The sequence below is a fragment of the Lepisma saccharinum genome, chromosome 13, assembly GCF_977018435.1.
Source record: "Lepisma saccharinum chromosome 13, izLepSacc3.1, whole genome shotgun sequence".
Lineage (NCBI taxonomy): Eukaryota > Metazoa > Arthropoda > Insecta > Zygentoma > Lepismatidae > Lepisma > Lepisma saccharinum.
Window position 1 is genome coordinate 76,135,633 of NC_139241.1, and position 22,565 is coordinate 76,158,197.

The following is a 22,565-nucleotide window of genomic DNA, read 5'->3' on the forward strand; positions in this document are numbered from 1 at the left end:
TATCGGCTGAACCCTAACATATATATAACGAAAAGAGATGGCGCTGGTGGTAATAAGTATTTTATTGTTAAATTGCAAGGGTAAATAGGGTTTCTGTATTAACATCTCTCCTGAATAAACAACCTTTGTTTACTATTCAATCAATTCTTGTGCAGAAATACAAAAAAAATAGTCCAAGTTTAGTTTTTAGTTTCTATTGCTACTGGCTCTTGGAACATAGGGATAAGAATTCTTCTTGAAATTTTTGTATTTCACGAAATGTTTTGGTGAGACTAAAATTGGCGGTATACCAGTAGTATAAGCCGGAGACACATTAAACTCGTTTGTTTTCAAATAAAAATCATTGCTACTTACCTCATGTGCCGGAGACACATTAAACTCGTTTGTTTTCAAATAAAAATCATTGCTACTTACCTCATATGCATAGCGGAAGATTTTTCAAGCTGGGGATCACTTTTTTTTCCATGAAAAAGGCGTTATTTTTAACATTATACTCATTTATTGGTCGTTGCTAATTCGGCGCGCAAATTTTGACTCACGTTGTCTATCGTCAGCTGATGTGCAGTGTTTCCAAACTTATGAACCGATAAATGCCGCACAAACTATTCACAAAAGGTTTTTAAGAGAAAATTGAGGCTAGACTCTACTTTACGTCCTTATCTGCATGGTGATTGCTTCTTTGCGTTCGCGGTGCGCGATCGTGGTGCGGCACCCGGCATCTCTTCGGGTAAGTACCTTTTTCTTTTTATACTTTCTGTTCACGATAGCCCCACTATCCATTCACGGGGTCGAGGTATGCCTACGAGGTTAGGTTAGGCCTGTTAGGTTAGGTTCCATTAGCACTCATTTCACCCCTAAATATGTGCTTCATCATCTAAAAAATTCCTCAGTACGTTCAATTGCGCATATCCGGACAACATCGGTTTTTCTCGATTTACTCCTTCAGGAAATGTTTGCTCGCTTTGGGCTTTACGTTGTTGAATTCCTTATAAAATAAGCTTTCCAACGATATATGACACGTATTCCTTAGGAAAAGGACAGCAGCGAGGGCACGAAAGGCAATGATATGCAAAGAAAAGGGGAACAGTATTCACCCCACCCTCCTTGATGACGAGAGAGATCAAGAAATGGAAAGTAGTAGTCTCAGCACCATTTTTGATTTTGAGGAACACAAATGTCAAAAAAGAATTCGTAAAGTGAAATAATCATTCGTTTAATAACATGTACGCTTTCTACATTATTATATATTGTTTTTTTTTTTTACCAAGCTTGTACTTATTATAAACAATTATTTTTAGAGCTTCATGCACGAAATGTGAAATCGTCACTAAAATTTGTCTGGTGGTACAAAATCGTATTTCAGTTGCGGCAAATTTCGTTTGGATACTTAAAGATGGCCCTATTGAAAGAGTAGCTTCCAGTGCTTCCAGCAGTATACTTCTTTGGGTGAAACCCCCCCGCTGCTATGTTGTACAGCGGCGGACCGATGATCCTTGAACCGGCTTCGTGATTGCGATAGAAACTCTCGCCACTAGAATCGAAGATCGTGTTGGCGATTGGAGACTGAACGAAGGACTCCAGAACGTTTTGTCCAGGTGCTGAAGTTTCCTTGGGCGACACGGCACGCTGGATTTTGGAAGCTTGAGATATGCTCCAGAACTGGCCTTGCAAGGGTTTTGGGTCTTGTAAGCCCAGACGTGAAAACGTCAGCTCGCTGAAAGTCTTGGATCTTTGCAAACCACTTGGATCGGTGTTGACCGGAGCTTGCAGACCGTTTGGTCCCAGCATGGCAAGGGTTCTTGTTAATTGTCCCTCACTGCTGACCCGGCTCACTTCTCCCGCCACGCGATCCGTGAGGTACTGCAATTTGACACCAGGTGGCTGTGTTACCTTCCGCTGGCCCAATAGCCTTCCGCTGTAGCTCCCTGCGTAGTACGGAACAGAGTTCCCGCTGACGGAATCTCTCTCTTCTAAGATTGGTTCCTTTTGGACATTGTCTGGGATTTTTTGCTGCTCGGTTCTGGCTACAGTGTGGTCGGGGCTTTTATGATTCAGCATGCTATGTTTGCGATCTGAACGCATCGAGTTTTTCGTTGCCTCGTGACTTTTTCCTTCGCCTCTTTGGTCGTTCTCTTCAGAACTCTCTCCTTTGAGCGTATCGGTGCTGCCATCTGATTTCTTTCTTCGGAATCCAAGGAGACTGCTACCTGAAATGTCAATTTACAGAAATGATGGCCTAGGTTTTGACTGAAAGATTTTAAATGGTTGTGAAATCTCCCATGAAGCTCTTAGAACGAAATTATAGTGACTTTAAACTTTGCAACGCATTAATTGTAGAGATAAGTTATATTTGAAAGAAATTTGGAACTTCCTTAAGACTTTGCGTTGGGTTAAATCTATGGTTAAATGACGCTGTTAGTGAAAATAAAGTACAAACATTCTAAGGCGTCTAAAAGAAATGCACATGACGTATAGTCTCTACAAAAATATTGGGATTTCCACTGAAACGTAAGTATTATTTTCGTATTAATAATTGATTTGTAATATCATAATATATTTTTGAGATTGAGAAACATTGTGTCCATTTTCTTCCTGTGTATTATTGGTAATATACAACTTTTCCCCAAACATGGACTTTCAATATTAATAAATATTATTTGTACAATTTGTTACTGATGTCATTGTAATGAAACAATTCGAATGGATGATATCCAACTTGACGTCATCACGCAGTGTACTGTGGGAAGAAATCTGGCAAACAGATTCACGTGTGTTAAGGAAGGCATATGAGCAGATTTCTTACAGCGAGAAAAGTTGAATTTTGCCACTTTACACACTTTTCACTTCGGGAAAAGTAAAAAAGTACACATTCCTCATATGATCACGATAATCACGCCTTGAATCACTTCGGTAAAGACCATACGCAAAATGCTTACCCAGAATGTTTTCAACGCAGGACCTGATCTGTTTGGCCAAAATATGACGCAATGAATTGTGGGGGAAGTTCGCTGAATATCATTCATTGACTTTTATGAAGTAGATTACAATACTACTTAAAATATAACGAAATGTGAAAAGATCTTTCAGCTCAAACACAGTCTTTATGCGATTTCGTCAATTGCTGTGGAATATGTGTGTGTGTGGTGAGAATTAGGGAATATACATTTGATTTCTAACTTTGTTTAAGCAGGAATAGAACTTTTTGAAATGGGAACTTTGTGTATCTAGATACTTAAGACATTATGCTAAGTATTCGGATGAATGTTTTTAGGTAATGCGTGTTACTAGAAGTCCATAATCACCTTAAGATACATGGCTATGATAAAATATGATTTGAAAAAGTAATATCAAAATATATCTACCGTCAGATAATTTTAACATGTTTGAAGATTTCTTGTCCAACTTCTCAGTCGTATTTCTCTCGCTTATTTAGAAATCTCGAGGAATAAATCTACTTCATTTAATGTTCTCTGCTGTTTCTAAGTTACGGTTTCATTGTTGTTTATTGTAAATAGGCTTATTCTTCCCCAAACTGAACACTTATGCATTAATGCAAGCCAAGTAGTATGAAAACATATATTAATGGTAATTGTGCTGCATTCTACAAGTTGTCCACAACAAAACTGCTTCACGACTCACTTGTTCAATCCATCCGCTTTGTGGCGCTAGTAGTTTCCACAATATCTTACTACTAGAATCTAGTGCATGCGTATGACGTCACACTCCACACACATGTATGGCCGATATTTTTAGTTTGTATTTTTGTGAGCACTAACCATGTGTGTTTTAGTATTGCATAATAACAATTAATTCCTTACGACGAAATATTAATTTGTATAATTGTAGGCTCAAAGCAGTGTTACGTTTTAGAATTTTTGTATTTGCCTCGTATTGCGGCGGAACAGGGGGTTGAAAAAGAGGAATTATCTCTAGAATCTACACTATTGGCTAATCGCGAAGATGGTGAAACGATGAAATAGATCAAGGAACAATGACAAACTCATATGAACATGGAATAACACAAGCTCCTCAGAGGATTATACCGTGTTTGTAGAGCCTCATTATCATCTTCTATTGGTACTACATTAGTACATTCGTACATCTCCCACATTATTGGTTATTGAATTCTAATGAATTGCTAATGAGGATAATCTATATCATAAATAATTTCCATCATTCATTATGCACAGTTTTATCTGGGTAGCATTTATACAGTATCAGAATAGCAAAATCGATCGAATGTTTTATTACAATTATTGTCTTATCGGCATCTTTCAACCCACAAAATATATTTATACTTTTCTTGGTTTCGGATAGTTCGTTTTGTTGTCAATTTTTAGTCCCTTTTGACAGACAGACGGGCTGATGGAACGAGATAGTAAATACTCCATTAAACCAACACTAAATAATCTTTCTGTTCACGAAATTTTTATTCTTGTGTCTGAAGTAGTTTTCGATCATTCAACAGACATCGAACTGTTCCATTGTTGACATAGGAACGGACCAATCGCAAACCTTTTATAGAATTACTTTGACACTTTATATACCTGTGGGAAAACATTAGCCTATCTGAGCTTCAAAAGTTCAAACATGTAATGTAGTGTCCATTGGTGTGGAATGTCACGTGAAACTCTTACTTCCAAATAATGCTACATTGGTACTCTTTCTTTACAAATTTCATATTCCTACGCTACTTTATTATTTCAGCGTTCTTCGAAGAGCTTGCACAAATAACACTAAAACTTACCACTAATATACAATATTAATTAGCAATAGTATGAATGTAAATAAGTCGAATTAATTTTTTGAAACAGCTTTATTTTAAGCAAAGAAAAAAACATGACAAGAACTCTTATTTTATAGTTTCTTGCTTTGTGCTGCCATCTACCGTACCTTTTAGTAATTGCGCTGAACCAGATCCCTTTGGCACGAACTGATTGCTTCCCAACAAACCTGAATTCTGCCCAATAGGACCAAAATCGTGCCCAAAATGTACATTCCCTTGTCCGAAATTGCCAAAACCGTGACCAAAATTGTCGAGTTTGTGACCAGTTTTGGCAGAACCTTGACGAACAGTATCGAACGCTTTGCTAAAGTCGCCAACCTTTTGTCCAACATTGCTTGCTTCATGTTCTGGAACTCCAAACCCTTTTCCAGTGGCCAGGGTGTCCTGACCGAAGCCTCCAGTTCCAGAGTTGCCAGTTCCAATTCCTTGGTTGCCGCCGAAACTCGTCGGAGCGCCACGAATGTCCTTGAAGGACCTGGCAAAATTGCTCTGTCCGAGTTCACCCAAGTTTTTGATTCCTTCGTTTATGGAAGCTGCTAGATCCTGAACGGTCCCGAAGGTCTGGCCGAAGTTGGTCCCAGATCTTGCTGGGAAAAGATTCCTAGTAGTTGATCTCCCTGCCTGTAGATTGTGCTGTGTTGCGGGTGTCTTCTCTCCAGATTGGTAAAATGATCCTAGGTCTGTAAAATGGAAGAGAGACTGATAACCGCATTTTGAGGTTAATAAAACGATTAGATGAAGTAAATGATACATTCTTGCATGTTAGAACGTACGTAGAGCGTATGGAGGTGTCCTATCACGAAGAATTAAAATTTATTGTACTACGGGATTGTCCCCTTTTTTAAAGAAATGTCCTGGTATCCCGGAAAATGTTCTCGAGACGCCCATTTGTCCCGTATTTAGCTAAAGAAATAACGAATTCAAATTTCAAAATCATTTTATATAACAAGAAATCAATAACAATTTATAACTAACCTAATGGGATACCAATTACGTACCATTTACCACTCAATCCTCATATTAACATTGATGTAGAACTGCTCATTGTCGATTGTTCTGAATTTTATAGTAATGCATTGGAAAAACACATACTCTTAAAGGTCACCAATAGTTCACTCAAATATTTATATATTTTGTCAAAATGTTAAAAATTAGGGATTAACAATGCTTTAAACAGCAATTGATTTTGTAATGTTTAAAAATGTCATAAAAAATAAATATAACTATATCCATGTCTATATAATCTGTATGTCCCGTTTTTTTTTTATTTTAGAAATCTGGCAGCCCTACGTGTACTTACAAATCTATACATAACTCATACAGATAGGAAACTCGTACCAATCTAGTAAGCCAGGCACCCTGGGATCGAATCTTGTGTAACGCATGCCTGTTTCATTGTGCTTGCCCACTTACGTCATCATTCATATTCACCGCTGTCATTAACATAGACAAGTAAGAAAGCAAAGTAAATTTTAGAAAAATATATACAGGGTGTCCCAAGGCAAGTGTGAACAAACACTGAAAAATTGCACACTTAGGCGTCTCTCGTTTCGAGTTTCAAATGGCTAATCTGGAATTCTAAACACCAGCCTCGTTATCGTCTCGTAATTTTGAATGGTATCTCGAACATATTTGAACACAATTGAGCTTGACTGTACATACTTGGAGTGCTGCCTAGGGGTCCAATATTGGGAAACTCGTAACCGAAGTTCAAAATTTGACCGGAAGGTGTCAGTGTATCCGCTGCTAGGTTGGGCTGGTAGAAGTTGGTTTCTGTGCTGTAGCTTGTCGAGTAGCTTGTTCCTCCACCATAGCTTTTTATATTTTCCGGGCCTAGAAAAATCACAAAATATGCTCTCAATAACACCAAGACTTACTGTAAATAAAACGTCTCGCTTAACGTGTGATATAGGCCAGGGTGTGATTTGTGATTTTAGCAGAGAACGGATGGCCTTAGTGGGTTTACTATCTTAATAATCTTTGCCAATAGCTTCCACACAAAACTAGTAATACAGTTGTGTTTTTGACTTATGTATGCTTATAATTGGACGTTAATTGCTTGAAACCTAATTTACATATCAAATGGAACACAACACCATTCTGAGTTAAGCTCTGAAATGAAACTATAACAAAATTCGACTTACATAAATGAGTTGAATAAATTTTTAATTGTGTTTCTTGCATTGAAGCAAGGCACTGGAGGTCCTATAGTCAATTCAATCAAAATAAGAGTGAATAGCAACGTATCAGTGTTACCAACGTTTAATAATCAGTGTGGTATCCTTTAAAAAAATGCTTAACGGCTTAATGTTTGATATATACAACCTCTGACAATAAAGTTCGGTGAATGATCCCGAATATCGAAAGTAGACGAATTCTTAATGAAACCTACCTCTCCCATGGCTATGCACCGTTGAGAACGGCTGTACGTGTCGGAAGAAGGTCAAGGCGTAAAAATCACGCATCCAGACGATGCTTATCACTTTCTTTCACAGTGATGGCATGATCCACAAGGAATTCCTGCCGGAGGGAACAACAATTTTTACGCTTTGACCTTCTTCCGACGGGGTGATGCAGGAGAACGCCATTCCATGCTTTGGCGTTTCGTTTGAGGGTCGTACCTCACACACCAGCTCTCATCCTCTGTAGCAATGCATTGCAAGAAATTTGGATCTGAATCCTCCAGATTTCTTTCTCTTCCCACGTCTCAAAATCGCTTTGAAAGGTCAGAGATTTGAGGATATTCCGGACATCCAACGGAACGTGACGAGGGTCTTGAACACCATCCCGAAAGAAGACTTTTCTAAAAATTTCCAGGACATATACAGCCGTTCTTAACGGTGCATAGCCATGGGAGGGGACTACTTCGAAGGACAGTAAGGTATTAAGAATTCGTGTACTTTCGATATTCAGGATCATTCACCGAACTTTATTGTCAGAGGTTGTAGTTATGGAGCTCTAGAATTAACTGAACTGGCATTGTAGCACGATATATTATATATAATAAATTACATATCCAGATGATGGGAAATAATGTTATCTGTTTGGGTGTTTGGGACGTGTCTGTCATGGTGTGATCCAGGACAGAAGGAAAGGATCCCCCATTCAGTGGCGTGTCCAAGGAGGAGGGGTTGGTGGATGTCACAACCCTTCTTTGCACTAGTATTCCTTAAAACAGAACATGAAAGGCAGGAAAAAAGATGGCAAAGTGTCTACTGAGAAAAGTATACATACCCTCTCCCCCTTTCGAAAATTCTTAGTACGCCACTGTCCCATCGTCTATGAAATCGCACCCTGTAGGTCATTGCTCAGCGTCAGCTGTGATTCGTGGCTGACTCACCAATCAGAACCACCAACGTGGTTATGTGTAAGATGCTTTCGTTAAGTTCACGTTAAGCATCTACACCTTGACTTGATCTATTACACTGGAGAACAGTGAAATTGCGGCACAGTGTTTGAGAGCTAATTTAGGGCGATTTCATGCTGCTGAATAATGATATAATAATATATTTCCTGAATTGGCTCTAATTTATGAAATAAATGCAACTAAACCAAAATGGCGGAAACATAAGGCATACTGTACACATAAATGAACTTCCAACAACAATTTAATATTTTTTTATTATAAAAATAATATAATATAGGCCTATGATCGTAATAATTAAGAAAATATGTACACAATGAAGTAAAAAAACTATGTGATCGTTTTCCTGCTGTATTGCACTAGCACTTTCATCTGATATCTCAACGTCATCGTCGATATTTGGCGAAAAGGTACATACTGGTAAAGGTAAATTTTCACTGTGCAGTATTGGCGACTTTGCTGAATCTACATTAGGGTACACCCAATTACGGTTTTTGAATATATTCATGCCTTTAACATTCACAACACAAAAATAGCAATCATTAACATCATTTTTTGATTTACTCCATGTCATGGGCACTCCAAATTTGAGTCCCTTTCGTCCGCCTTGGCCCCAATAACGAAGTGATTCCAAACAAGTTTTGCAAACTATGTGTGGGACGCATTTTTTATTCTGTTGTTCCAGATTTTTGGCAAAATAAGCCTGATGCAAATCTCTCACTTCATCGGTGTTGGTTTATTGAAACACTTACTACGTGAGGAACTCATATTTTCAATGTATTCACATTAAATGCATTTCGCTTAGTTATACTACAAAATTCAACATTAAAAGATATATTGCCTAACGCTTCATAAGTTGCCTAGCAACAATTTACAAATAAATAAGTAAGTTTCTTAATGGGAATTTCAGCCCATTATCAAATTTTGATATTACCGAGAAAAGCGTGGAGTAATTTTACCTCCTACATTTTCCATGGTGTGTTTATTTTTATAACTGGAGTCAATTCAACTGAACCAATCATACAATTGGCAATCACAGCTGTTTTGTGTGCTGAAACTATTATTAAACTTTATGCCACAAAATAAAATCTTTTTTTGTTCCCCAGTGTTATATAAGCTTTCAAGAGCAAAAGTTTAATGCGAGAACTTCACATATACACAACAGAAGAATTTTGTTTACTCCTATGTTGCCAATCTCTTTGTTTTAACACTGAGTCAGTTAAGCAGCTAATGTCATATTCTAGAGTTAGCCAGAAGCTATATTTAAATCTTCATCATTTCTTGTCAGAAATATCATATTACAGTAATTTCATATGTTGAGATACTCTTTGGTGTCATGCTGTGGCAACACTTTCCCTGTGCATGTGATTATGTTTACAGAATGCCACAAGGTAAGCTTCAGTTTCCAAACACACAGATGCATACATATCTAACTGTTCGGAAATCAATTTACTCTCTATTGTACAGGGTGTTCCGTTCAAACCTCCCACATTTCAATTCATCATTGCTAAAAGGTTATGAAACATAATGGGATGCGAGTGGTACTAGACGAAAGAGAAACTCAAAGATTTTTATTGCATGAAGCACTAAACACGAATACACCAATACATCTCTACACTGAACTCTAATACACCTCTATGTGTGCACCGTTTGTAGCACGAATAATATCCAATCTGAGAACCTTAAAATTGTTTATTAACACTTCCAGTCGCCAAAAACTTCGGACGCCATGCCTTAATGGTTTTCCCATCAGATGCTTCATCTCTCCGGTAATTTCTTTGCACTGTAATGATTGATTTGGTGTCTGCATACCAGAATACAGATTGTGCGCGCTGCTGCTGAGTCGCCATTGTGCTTTATGCGATTGTGGCTCTGCATAGTGAGAGAACGGTGAACTTCGTGGTCATGCAATAAAATTCTGAGTTTCTCTTTCGTCTAGTACCACTCGCATTAAATTATGTTTCATCACTAGAGCTCGGAAGTTTGGCAAAATGCCTCTTTTTATCTACTGCATATATTGATAAAAAAATTCCGGATATATGTTTTTATGTTGTTTCGAATGTTGTAGAAGCCTTTTCATTTTGCCTATTTGGGACCCCACGGCCTATTTTTAATTATAATGCCTTTTTTTTGCCTTTTTCAATGAAATTTAACCATTTTTTTTAAAAAAAAAGTGTGTACATAAATTATTTTTCTCCCAAAAAACGTTGTTGGCATTTATTTTTCTTCCGTTTATTATGTGAATGATTTTCGCCTTATTTAAGTAATATTGAACTCAAGCATTTTTCAACATTGCTGAAGGAGAAAAATGTGAGAAAAAGGTATTTCATGCTGAGTTAGGATATTGCCTTTCGGTTAACATTTCCTTGTGAATGATTGACTGCTGAAAACCTGTTGCAGAACACCTGCACTATTATGTCATCACGTCCAGCATCGGTGTCAGGAGGTTATTGACAAGAAACAGCACTAATGCCCAAGGGCCTTTGCATGGATTCCAAAATCAAAATCTGCACTTTGGAGGGAAAGGATCGTGTAGTTGTCATAATGCCGAAATTTAGTGTGCCATTAAGTGGTAAGTTACATGGTTACGTGCGTGAATTCGGTGAAAATTGACATGCTCTTCCCAATGTAGATTTTAACATTTTCCCAGAAATTATAGATAAAAGTAAGCGACTTCCAAATGTGCCTTTTTTCGGTTTATTTTGCCTTTTTTTTTTCATTTTTAGTGCCTATTTTCCACATTATAAATGCCTTTTTGCCTGCCTATTTTAACGAAAATGAATCCCTGAACTTCCGGGCTCTATTCATAACCTTTTAGCAATGATGAATTGAAATGTGGGAGGTTTGAACGGAACACGCTCTATATCTACAGAGTGATCATAATCTTTTCCTAGCCCGATATTTGATCCTTGATAACGCGTGAACCTCAAGTTTAATCATTGCATAACCTTGTGCTTCGAGCTAAATACAGTGACTTAAATACCGAACCATATAAAGTTAGTAAATGGTGAAGTTGGAGTGCATTTATGTCAGAAAGTGAACGATGAGATGCCCCATACACTGGCAACACTGAAAAACCCACGATTTCGAATCGCCCTGTAGATATAAATACATGAAAGCACATACTCACCTACTATGCCTGCGGTTCCCTTGTTTGATACACCTTGGTTATTGTAATTGTTATTAGCAGTTATCTTGTAATCGCCTTGTGCATGAATCACACAGCCACATGCTGATAACAATATGACCTAAAAGGATAGTGAACAATGAGGTTAAGCTGAAAGAAATTGTGCAAAATTCAGATAAAAAAAATACCAAAACTCAAAATTGTGTATATTTTGGTAAGTACAAGTTCACATAAAAATGTTTCCTATCTCTGTGTTATGCATGCTTTATGGATGATAATCGCATTATTTATTATTAGTAGCGGCGATTTGGTGACAAAACTGGGGGTTAGGGGCAAGGACAGTTTAGTTTCTCTTGGTTAACAGGGGCCTGCGGGGGGCAACTGCCCACCTCTAATCGCCGCCACTGTCAGTATAAGATTCAATGCGCTTAGAAGTCTGTTTGTAAAATACTGTTATCTTTTAACACCATTTAGCCTTGTTTCCATGATATGAAAAACTCAATATGCTGACCAATGCAGACATTTATTTCATTTTAAAACATAAACTAAACGTAACGTTTCAACCTTCTAGCAAGGTCTTCTTCAGACTCTGTACCAAGTACAAATGAAACAAGGTACAAAACAGGAAGATATATATACACAAAAATTACTCTCCTCCAGACACAAGATTATTAGAAAGTTGTTTCTGGAACATTCCAGCAGGTGGCCATCCCTTGCCAATAATCTTGTGCTATATACAGGGTGTCATTTTAATGGCGCCCACGGACTACAGATTCGTATAGAGGACATCAAAACAAACAACTTTTCTCAGTAACATTTTTCTCGTTGGTGCGTCGATTCAACGCTACAGCCATTCAAAAAAGACCGTTTTGCCGTCCAACGCAACATTTGATCGTATCTGTGACGTCATTTCCTGCTGCGAAACAGCACACGGCAGGGTTGCAAGTAACACGCAAATCTTGTGAAAAATGACAACTACCAACCAAATTATTAGCTATAAAACGAAGCGAGAAAAGCGTCCAGGAGACCGAACATCATAGCCTACCAGCCAAAGATCAGCAGTCATCTCCGGGGAAGGGGGAAGTGAACCAACGATATGAGAAATGGTAAAAAACGTATTGAAAATGAAGAGTCAATATCGGATTTTGTCTCAGCCTACATGTCAAATATCAACAACAATACATTTTATTGGACTTACAGCTTACATGTGGCTGTTTACGCCCAGTTACATGTCAAATGTTTGCAAATCTCGTTGCAAGGTTGATATCTACAGGTTTGTGTCCAGATGCCATGTGGTACTTTGTGCTGATAAGGCAAGTATCCGAGGTTCACGTTGTTACATTACGGCTAAAACACGTACAGTGGGATCCATAAGTATTACCAAGCCAATTGTCCATCACGCAGTGTACTCCCTTTGTTCTATGCAATGAGAGCTTCAAGAACTGACACAAAACACTAAACAATCTGGTTGCAACCTCTGAACCAGTATACGTAAAAAAATTGTCCTTAAAAATACGTGGGATGAAGATAAAAACCAACGAAAATAGTCATGGACAATTTGCTGAGCAATACTTTAGGATCCCGCTGTACAGCCCCAGTAACAATCTGATGATGAATCAGTAGCGAATATACTGCCCTGTTCACAGTTGCAAACTATTACATTTGTATCCGGTGCATAGATAAACACAGTCGTAGGAGAGCTTGTATTACTACTACTTATATCCCTGTATTTTCAACCATTTTTGCTACTTGCCTCATAATGCCCTGACATTATATTATGTGTTGCTTACCTTTGGAAGTTTGAGTTATTTCATTTCTATTTTGTCATCTGTTCAGTGTGCCACAGACAACTAGCATCAGAAGAACGAAATGGATAAGACTAAATTGTAGATGCCAACTTGGTAACTAAATTTGCAAATATTTGACATGTAAGCTGAGACAAAATTCAATATGACCACTTCCACTTGAACTCGATTTTCATTCTACCATTTTTCGTATCGTTTGTTTACTTCCTGTTAGGTTACAGAACGTGTTTTCTCGTTTTGTTTTACGGTACATAATGTGGCTGATTGCAGCTGTGTCATTTTTCACAGAATATGTGTGTTCCCGGCAACCCTGGAACGCATCGCTTCACGACGGGATATGACGTCACCAATGCAATGAAATGTTGTGTGTGGTTGCCAGCATTCAGGCGGCAAAACGGGCTTTTTTGAACGACTGTAGCGCCGAAACGACGCACCAATGAGAAAAATGTTAGAGAAAAGTTGTTTGTTTTGATGTTCTCTACACGTTTCCGTGGTCCGTGGGCGCCATTAAAATGACACCCTGTATATTACTATAGTCCGTCTACGTAATTTTGGGGAGCAGAAAGTACCTTGCCTCCCTAAAGTCAGTGCCCATGTGCACATTACAGCACAGCACAGCAAAGACGATTTTTTTTCGGTTTCAAGGTTTTGAAAATTTCAGCTCTCGTTAGAAGCAATATAATGGCTTGTTGCCGCACATTCATAATGGTAGTGCAATATTAACATTCATATTTATACGCTAGTTTATAACGAAAGCACAGAAAACGACTGAAATATAGAACGTGATTGATTTGTTTTATTTAACGTCGCTTTTTAACACTTTTTGATAATCGCGACGATGGGATGAATTGTGTCGAGACGGTCAAAGGGACATGCACACATGGGCAGCACACATATCAAGTCCCACAGATAATTATACTGGTTGTGAGTAGAGACGCCAGAGCCTCGTTAGTCTGCAACAATGTAGTCCATGGTGTGCTACATGGAAGAGAGGTTGACATTTGGATGCCCTTAGAAAACCCTTTATACCCTAGAGCCGCCCTTCGTGGTGGAGTAGTTGGCACAGCGTGCTACGACGCAGGTTCCGTGTTCGAATCCCGGCCTGGATATGGGTGTTCATAACTCGAGGTGTAAAGTGCGAACATTTGTAAAGACACCGAAATTTCAAATCTCTTCCACGTAGCACACCCTGGACTCTGGCGTCTGTGCTCACAGCCAGTACACATAGAAAACTAAATGCATTATATCGATTGATTCAGCAGAATGCATCGATTGATGCACTAAAGTGTGTTTTATGGCTTCTTCAAAGAATCAGATTCACATTTGATGCATTTGGGTGTATTTTTGTATGTCGTGAAAGAAACACCCAAGTGCATCATAAATCGAGATGCACTTCAGTGCATCAGTTGATGTTTCTTGATGCACCTTCCTGCATCTTTTTGGATGATGCACTTAAACATTTGGTCTGAGCTACATAAACTCTATAGGTCAGACGAAACATTTAAGTGCACCATCGAAAAAGATGCATTCTGGTGCATTAAAACGCATCAAGTGATGCATTGAGTTGCATCTCGACTGAAATAAATCCTCACTTGAATCAAAAGATGCACTTTGGTGTTTCTTTCACGACAAACAAGAATACATCCAAATGCATCAAATGTGAACCTGATTCTTTGAAGAAGCCATAAAACACACTTTAGTGCATCAATCGATGAATTCTGGTGCATTAATCGATATGATGGATTTAGTTCTCTGAGTGTATAATCCTCTGTGAAGCTTGTGGCGTGTGCTGTCCATTTGTTTGTTTTCTCATCCATTTTATCTTATCATTCATTCTAATCTTCGCGATTAGCCAAAAGTGGCAAAAAAAGGAGTAAAATAAATCATTTATTCATCACTCAAAATCATCGTTGCGATTAGCCAAAATCGTAAGAAAGGCGATGCAAAATAATAATAACAACATCAATATTAATTATCACTTTCTTTTTAACAAGCCCGACCCTGTGGCCGAGTGGTTAGCACATCGCGCTGCGACGCCAAGGGTCCCGGGTTCGAATCCCGGTCGAGCTTGGTTGTTTGTGAATGTCCATTCATCAATTTCATCATTTCATCACTCATCCCCATCTTCGCAAATTAGCCAAGAGGCACAAAACGCGAAGTAAAATAAACTAAATCAATCAATCAATCTTTTTAACAATTATGACTACTGAGAAAATTTGGGGCAACCACCTCCTAGCCCCGCTTATTAGTACCACACTTACCTTAAACAATGGCTTCATTGTTGTCCTTCTTGTCCTAAAACCAACACTGGCTTTTTCTTTATCTGATTCAGAGGATATATACCAGGATGTTCGCATCAGCAGTGTTGTTTGTTAATTGTTGGGAAGGTCTGCCTTGCCTTCGCTGAAGCGAGAAGATTGTTGAATGGCGGATACAACAATCGCAAAGGTCTGTCCAAGAGCCTGGCACAGACGGCGCGACATGACCTTCTGTGCGAGGCGTAGGTCGGTCCTGGACCAATTGGAAATGACACAGTCGCTAGACCAGTGCAGGAATGGCACCCTTCCCATAATTGTTTCTGTGAAATGTGTTCCGTTAATTTAGAATTATAGAAGAGTTCTCTCCCATCCAATCCCTTCCCTGTCTCTAAAAAACATGATCCAAGATTTATGTAAAAATCTTGAGTTGCTGTTAGAATTGCTGCATTGTTATCTGGTTTTCGATCGATTGATTTGGTTGGCTAATCGCGACGATGAGGATGAGTGACTGATATGATGAAATTGGTGGAGGAACACTCATACCCTTGCCCTGGCGTAGCAGCATGCTGAGATAACCACTCCTCCTCGGCGGTCGGTACACACACGTATTCATATGTACATACATTAGGGCTACCATACGTCCTGGTTTTCCTGGACATGTCCTCTTTTCGGACCCTGAAATTTGTGTCCGGGCGGGTTTTTACTTTCTGTTAAAATGTCCGGGTTTTTACTTTTATCCAATCATCATAGGTCAGAGATCACGAAGTTACAACTTTTCGAATCATTAAACGTCTGACCGCGTCATTCGTTTGTTCGTGTTTCGAAGTGGAAGTTAGAGTTTACTAATGAGTTACAAGAAAAGTATTCATGTTTTAGACATGGTAGAGACGATTTTGAAGGCGAGTGTATGGTTTGAAAACCCGGTACATATGTGTCTGTGGCAAAGAAAGGAGGGTTAGACTTGCAAGCACACGTGGAGTGCGAAAAGCACAAAAGAGACGTCAGAGGTGAAGCTTCATCTACAAAACTTACTCCGTTTTTCACGAAACCTGGCAGTGAACATGAAGATAAAGTAAGTGCTGCAGAAGGTTCTTTCGCGTTTCATACTGTTAAGCATCACAAATAACGAGGTACTGTGTTTCTATATATAAAAAGACTAATCCAGAATACACAATCATAAGAATAGGTTAGTTCAATATAACAGGGTGAACGTCAATACTATAAAGTCAGGTTAGGTTAGTGGCAGTATAATATCATGGAGAATAATATTTTATTTAATGGTGATAAATTGTGTGTTATGTAATGTTTTCGTGTTTTTGAATAAATTGATGGTGTGTGTGGCTTTCGAAGAAAATGTCCTCTTTTTAGAATTTCAAAATATGGTAGCCCTAACATACATTGATATACAATACAGTATATGAAGGTTTGTACTTGTTTGGGCCTGGAGGCGTATTGTGGATATAGATATTGGGAGTTGATGTGCTGATGTGATCAACACCGCTCTCAGGTACCTTTACCTCACACCTCACAGGGTTGTTCCGAGAGCTGTTTTATGCAGGGGCAATAAGATGCCCTACCATCTTGACCACAGCGATTCCCTATGTTTATGCATGTGTGAGTTCGTGTGAACAGCCCCCTCCGAGATGTTGAGAAAATCAAAATTTTCATAAACCAGAGTGGTACATGCAAACCCCCTTTAAAGTGACCCCCCTTCTGCCATTTTTGCGAGTGGAAACTTCTAAATATATTAAACATCTTATTGTGTATGCCGCCCTTCTAGAAAGATGCTATGAACTATTCACCTGCGTGCACCGGTGTTGGTAGATTAACATAATTCTTCACTACATTTAGAAATGAATGTACGTAAAGAAAATTTAATTAAATGATAAATTTTGTTCGCTAAACTTATTAGAAATTCAAAACATTCAAATACATTTTGTTCCGCAAATCTAGTTTCTTTTTTACATCGTAAGTTTATTTCCGAACAGCTGTCACTTCTTAACAACAGACTTGTCCGGCTCCCGTGGCAGTGGTTAGAACATCGCGCTACGATGCCAGGGGTTCCGGATTCGTATCCTGGCCTGGGCATGGATGTTTGCGAGTGTCCATTCATCAATTTCATCATATCATCACTCATCCTCATCTTCGCAAATTAGCCAATAATGGCACAAGGAGCGAAGTTAAAAATAAAGCAATTCAATAAAAAATTCAATTCAGTTTAACAACGGACGCAGGGTCTTCTCTCAGATACTTTTATTATTATTATTATTATTATTATTATTATTATTGCCATTATTTTTGTGGTTTTTATTATTATTATTATTACCACCACTACTACTAATGTTTTTTCTTTAATTACATACATTTGCAATTTCCATATTCTGTGTATTTATGTAGAATTTGCATAACTGGATATTTAACATATTAATTCATGCAGGACAAAAAGCTGTTTCTTATAGTTAGATATAATAAGTGTAAAATGAACTGTAAGTTTAAATGTAACCCTACTTCAAAAACAAATAATAATAATAATAATAATAGTTTATTTTAAAGTACTGAGAACAGTTAAAAAATAGAAACCTTATACAGCACCATGTCACAAAGAGTAATAACAAAGGATTAACTCATAATGGTTTTTACAGTAAATCTCATATCATACCTAAATATAATATTTTAAGGGAAGTCATAGTTAATATCATCTTTTAATATTTTTTATAAATTCACCAACATTCTTCAAATTTACTGATAGTAATTATTTTTTTCTTGTTTTGTATTTTGGAACGTTATATAATATTGTATTTATGAAGTATTCACTATCAATCTTATTTGACAAAATGTTTTGTATCAATACATTAATTTTATATTTCCTTCTTGAGTTCAAGGTTGTTAAATTAAGTATCTCCAACCACTCCATATAATTTAGTGATTTGTAACTTTTCTTCATTTTCATACACAGTAACCTCATAAATAATTTCTGAATCGATTCAATTTTCTCGGTGTGACTATTTGTTGCTGCGTTCCATAATTCACTTCCATATTCCATTAATGGGCGAAGCAAAACTATAAATAGAAATCTAAACGTTTCTGTTAAGTGAAGTCCAATTAAAAAATATGAAACCTAAAACCGTTTTACCTTTTTTACAAACTTCAATTATATGTTCATCAAATAGCAATTTAGAATCTATAATTATGCCCACATTCTTATGACTAGAACAAATAGAAATTTTATAAGATTTAATAACATATTGAGAGACAATACAATTTGTTTTTCTCGAACATCTCAATAGTTTGCATTTAGCTAAATTAATTTGCATACCATTTATGTCACACCATTGTACAACTCTATTAAGATCATCCTGTAATTTTAAGACGTCTGATCCGCTAATAGTAATAATAGTTGCTGTCACAGAAAACAATATTTTTTTGTTACAAAATATCGCTACAATTTCACCGTTTGAATTTCATTAACTCTTTCCAGAAATCTCAGGTGAGGCAAGTGCCCCTGGCCCCTCCCTGCAGGCGCCCTTGTTTCACATTGGTGTTCGTTACAGAGAACTTCCACTGTATCAATATATGTTTTAGATTTGAAGCAGCAAGTTCGCAATACGTTGTCATAAACAAAGCTCTAACTTGCATTCGCTGGTCTCTTCCAGAGAGAGAGTATCTGTGCTTGTGCGTACAGTAACACCTCGTTAATCCGAAGTAATGGGGGATAAGTTGACCGGTTTAACGAAAGTCCGGATTAACTGATATAACCTAAAAGAACAGTAGAAAGTGCATTAAAACACCGTTTATAGCAACCAAACACGTTTATTATGGTGTATTTAAAGGGCATAGGCCTAAATACACTATACAGTAAAGTACAAAGTCTGCGGGAAACACAATTTTATCAGTGGTTGACTGTCTTTTCTTTTGGAAGTTCTCTTGTTGACTTCTAGCCACATTTAAAACCTTGCATTCCTTTTTTTTGGGGGGGGGTATGGGGGGGTTGCCTGTCCTGATGAAGCGAAGTCCGGCTTATCGGGGTCCGAATTAACGAGGTTATACTGTATTACAAATCTATATCCTCAGTCATAGGTTCGATTCCCAATGGGGACAAAATTCGTTTGTTCCTATCCCACTAATCGATCTCGGCTAGCTCCAACTGTTCATAAAATGAACTTAAACAAGATTAGACGAAATTTCTTTACGCTTGCCTTTCACCGAGTTTATCGCCAATAGAGCATAAACAGGAATCTCGCAGCGTTGCCACTGCCTTGAACTTTACTGAGGAACAACGACAATATTGTGCAATGTGGAAAAGCAACAATGCACAAGGTCTATGTCGGGAAGTGCGATTAAACCATGGAAACAGAATTTGACCGTGTACGGTAAAATGACAAACTGTGCCTGCCTGGGGCTAATTGTACCACGAGGAGAGTATATGTTGTATAAATAGCCAAGAAGTATTTGTGCTCCACGCTGTTTATGATTGCCCTCATTGGATTCAAGATGGACGATTTTAACTGGGTAAGTTGTATATTTAGGTTGTTAACATTTTTAAGTTAATTTGTTGCCTGTAGTGTAGTGTCTGATACGGTTGCCTTGTAATCAATATACAGGGTGATTCAGAAGTGATGGTACGAACTGCACAGCTTGACCAAGTTGAGTCAGCTTCCGTGGCGGAGTGGTTAGCACATCGCGCTACGATGCTAGGGGTCCCGGGTTCGAATCCTGGCCTGGGCATGGATGTTTGTGAGTGTCCATTCATCAATTTCATCATATCATCGCTCATCCCCATCTTCGCAAATTAGCCAAAAGTGGCAGAAAAAGCGATGCAAAATAAACAAAATCAATCAATCAATTGACCAAGTTGAGAAACATGATAAAAATGATTTCATCATTAAAAAATGTGTATTTTTAAAAATAGGTGTCCATCAGGAGTGGCGATTAGGTGCAAAACTGGGGGAGGGGGCACGGACGGTTTAATTTCTCTTGGTAGACAACACTTAGCATTAAAGGGCCATAGAGAAGGGGTACAAAAAAAGGAGCAAAAAGGGGGGGAATTGTCACCCCTCGCCCTCCCTAATCACCGCCACTGGTGCTCATTAGTATTAGTTTATAGTCCTCATAGTATTATTATATATGCTTTTCAATGACGACCCAAAAGTTTCTGGCAACGCACCTGCATAGGAATATACAAAACAATAGATATTCATAGAGATTTTCAGCGAAAGATGCAGGCTCGACCAGGACTCGAACCCGGGTCTCTGGCATGCCGTGTCATTGCTCTAACCACTAAGCTACTGAGCCGGACTGAAGTCGCCTGATTTTTCGCTATCGCTGTTTTACCTGCGTGGAATCGTCTCTGCCTGCATTTTTCGCACGTACAGTAGTACATCTCCTGTGTGTGCCTAATCTTCAATACATATTTATGTTTCAACATTGATACGCTCATGCCAGTTAAGATGAACAAAATATTATCCATTCAAAAAGTGCAAATCACTCATAGCTAGTGGAAACATAATCGAACTAAGAACACAGTTTATCGAATTGACAAATCGATTGCGTCTGGCTGCCTTAGCCGAGACCATGGACGGAAGTGCGCATGCGCCAACCGGACGCGTTCAGTGGCTAAATAGGAGTGACGGAGCTTTGGACAGGAAGCGGGTTCCTTGAAAATCGTCTGCTGTAGAAACAGCAATGAAGTTTCAACGTAGTAACATCGCCGCCAAAATACATACAGAGATGTTTACGAATTATGTAAGGGTTATGTAAGCCAGTCATATACTATATCAGCAAACAGAACATATCATGAGTATCTGTATTCATCACGTCGCATTAGTAGATAAACTTGTTTGTAAAGCAGTGGCTTTATTTTAGATCATTCAATTAAATTGATCTCCTTAGTAAATATTATAATTAGCACAAATGTACACAACATTAATCAGGATAGTATTCAATAATAATAATAATAATGTTGTATATACTATTATAAATATAAATGTAGTAACTGAATGGCTTGTGACATTTTCTAGCATAAAGAGGGGGTTTTGTAGAATGTGCAACAGGGGGCAAAACGTCCCAATTTTCCTAATTCCACTTCGAAACGGTTTGTTGCGAATTATAAGTCATCACAAACAAAAAACAGAAAGCGGTAATAAACACAAAAAGCGAACCCATGCAAGCGAAATACCACAGGGTAGTTTGGCGAGTGCTTCTCCCTGCTTCCCCTCTCGCGTTTGGAATCGTCCTTACCAGGTAGTTTCGTCTTCCTTGGACCGACTGTACAGTCTCGGGCATTGTTGAACGGAATTGCTACGACCAAGGAGTTTCTGTTAGTGTACAGATTTTGTTTTATGTGGAGAGGATTTGTTACAACACACACACCGTGCTATTTTGCCTTGCACGGATAGTGCAAGATAATTGTATTTAATATTTTTCATCCTGATTATGTCTGTTACATATTTCAGGGAACGTTACTGCTCCTGCTGTTTAGCTGTTATTCTGTGGGGAATGCTGGTTCCATAGGGCTTGGATATGGGCTTGGAGGAGGTATGTAGTCTTTCTTTTTTTTGTCTTTTTATTTAGCGTTGCCTTTCTTCCGTTTTTTTTTTTTTTTTTTTGCTAATCGCCTGTGTCAGTGAATTATCCCACGAAATATATTGTGGACAGTACAAAAGTTACAAGGTCTTAATCTGGCATGTACACAGGGTGTAGCCGTATAACATTATTAAATTTCACAGCGCGTAGAGGACATGCTAGTGACGTTTTTCTCGATGAGCCCTCATTTAGACTGAAATGTGAGTTTCAATCATGATTCCTGTGCTGCGTGCTTGCATACATGCGAGAGAGAAAAATGACATTGTTTGTAGCCTCGTAGCTTCTAAACAACGAGACTAGAGATAAAAACATTAATGAAAATTGTTCCTCTTTATGTCCTCTATACACTGTGAAAACTTGTTGATGTCATTTATGCTATAGTTTCCAAATTAAATGTAGGTTCATTGTCCTATAAGGATTTAGAAATTTACCTCAAAAGTTGGAGTGTCTTAAATAATAATATTGCTATTAGTATGTTAGTATAAATATGGTTTTATTATTATCGATATAATGAAAGTAGTGTTATGGCTTTGAAATAAAATTGTGAACAGTTAAGAACATGTAACAAACACTTGTTTTTCATTATTTGTGTATCATCTCACCTGATCAAAGGCTTTGCTAACATCGCTCTTTTTTGTTGCAG

General features: G+C 38.0%; 2 protein-coding genes across 2 annotated transcripts; both read right to left on the minus strand.

Annotated features, from left to right (window-relative positions):
- Positions 1-1,232: 1,232 nt before the first annotated feature.
- On the minus strand, positions 1,233-3,472 carry LOC145997062 (uncharacterized). Its single transcript, XM_083133680.1, has 2 exons — positions 3,363-3,472; positions 1,233-2,207 (listed from the first exon to the last, which is right to left on the minus strand). Exons 1-2 carry the CDS (start codon positions 3,379-3,381, stop codon positions 1,360-1,362), a joined length of 867 nt encoding a protein of 288 aa, XP_082989806.1. The 5' UTR covers positions 3,382-3,472; the 3' UTR covers positions 1,233-1,359.
- A 1,325-nt stretch (positions 3,473-4,797) lies between these two features.
- Positions 4,798-15,386, minus strand: LOC145997063 (uncharacterized). Its single transcript, XM_083133682.1, has 4 exons — positions 15,344-15,386; positions 11,281-11,398; positions 6,449-6,619; positions 4,798-5,466 (listed from the first exon to the last, which is right to left on the minus strand). Exons 1-4 carry the CDS (start codon positions 15,359-15,361, stop codon positions 4,853-4,855), a joined length of 921 nt encoding a protein of 306 aa, XP_082989808.1. The 5' UTR covers positions 15,362-15,386; the 3' UTR covers positions 4,798-4,852.
- Between the last annotated feature and the right edge of the window lie 7,179 nt (positions 15,387-22,565).

What these genes read in the sequence shown, in the direction of transcription:
- LOC145997063 (XM_083133682.1), bottom strand. An exon ending in GGGAACCGCAGGCATAGTAG is followed by an intron (nt 6,620 to 11,280) that starts GTGAGTATGTGC and finishes TGATTTTTCTAG; the next exon opens with GCCCGGAAAATATAAAAAGC. An exon ending in ACCCCTAGGCAGCACTCCAA is followed by an intron (nt 5,467 to 6,448) that starts GTATGTACAGTC and finishes TCCATTTTACAG; the next exon opens with ACCTAGGATCATTTTACCAA.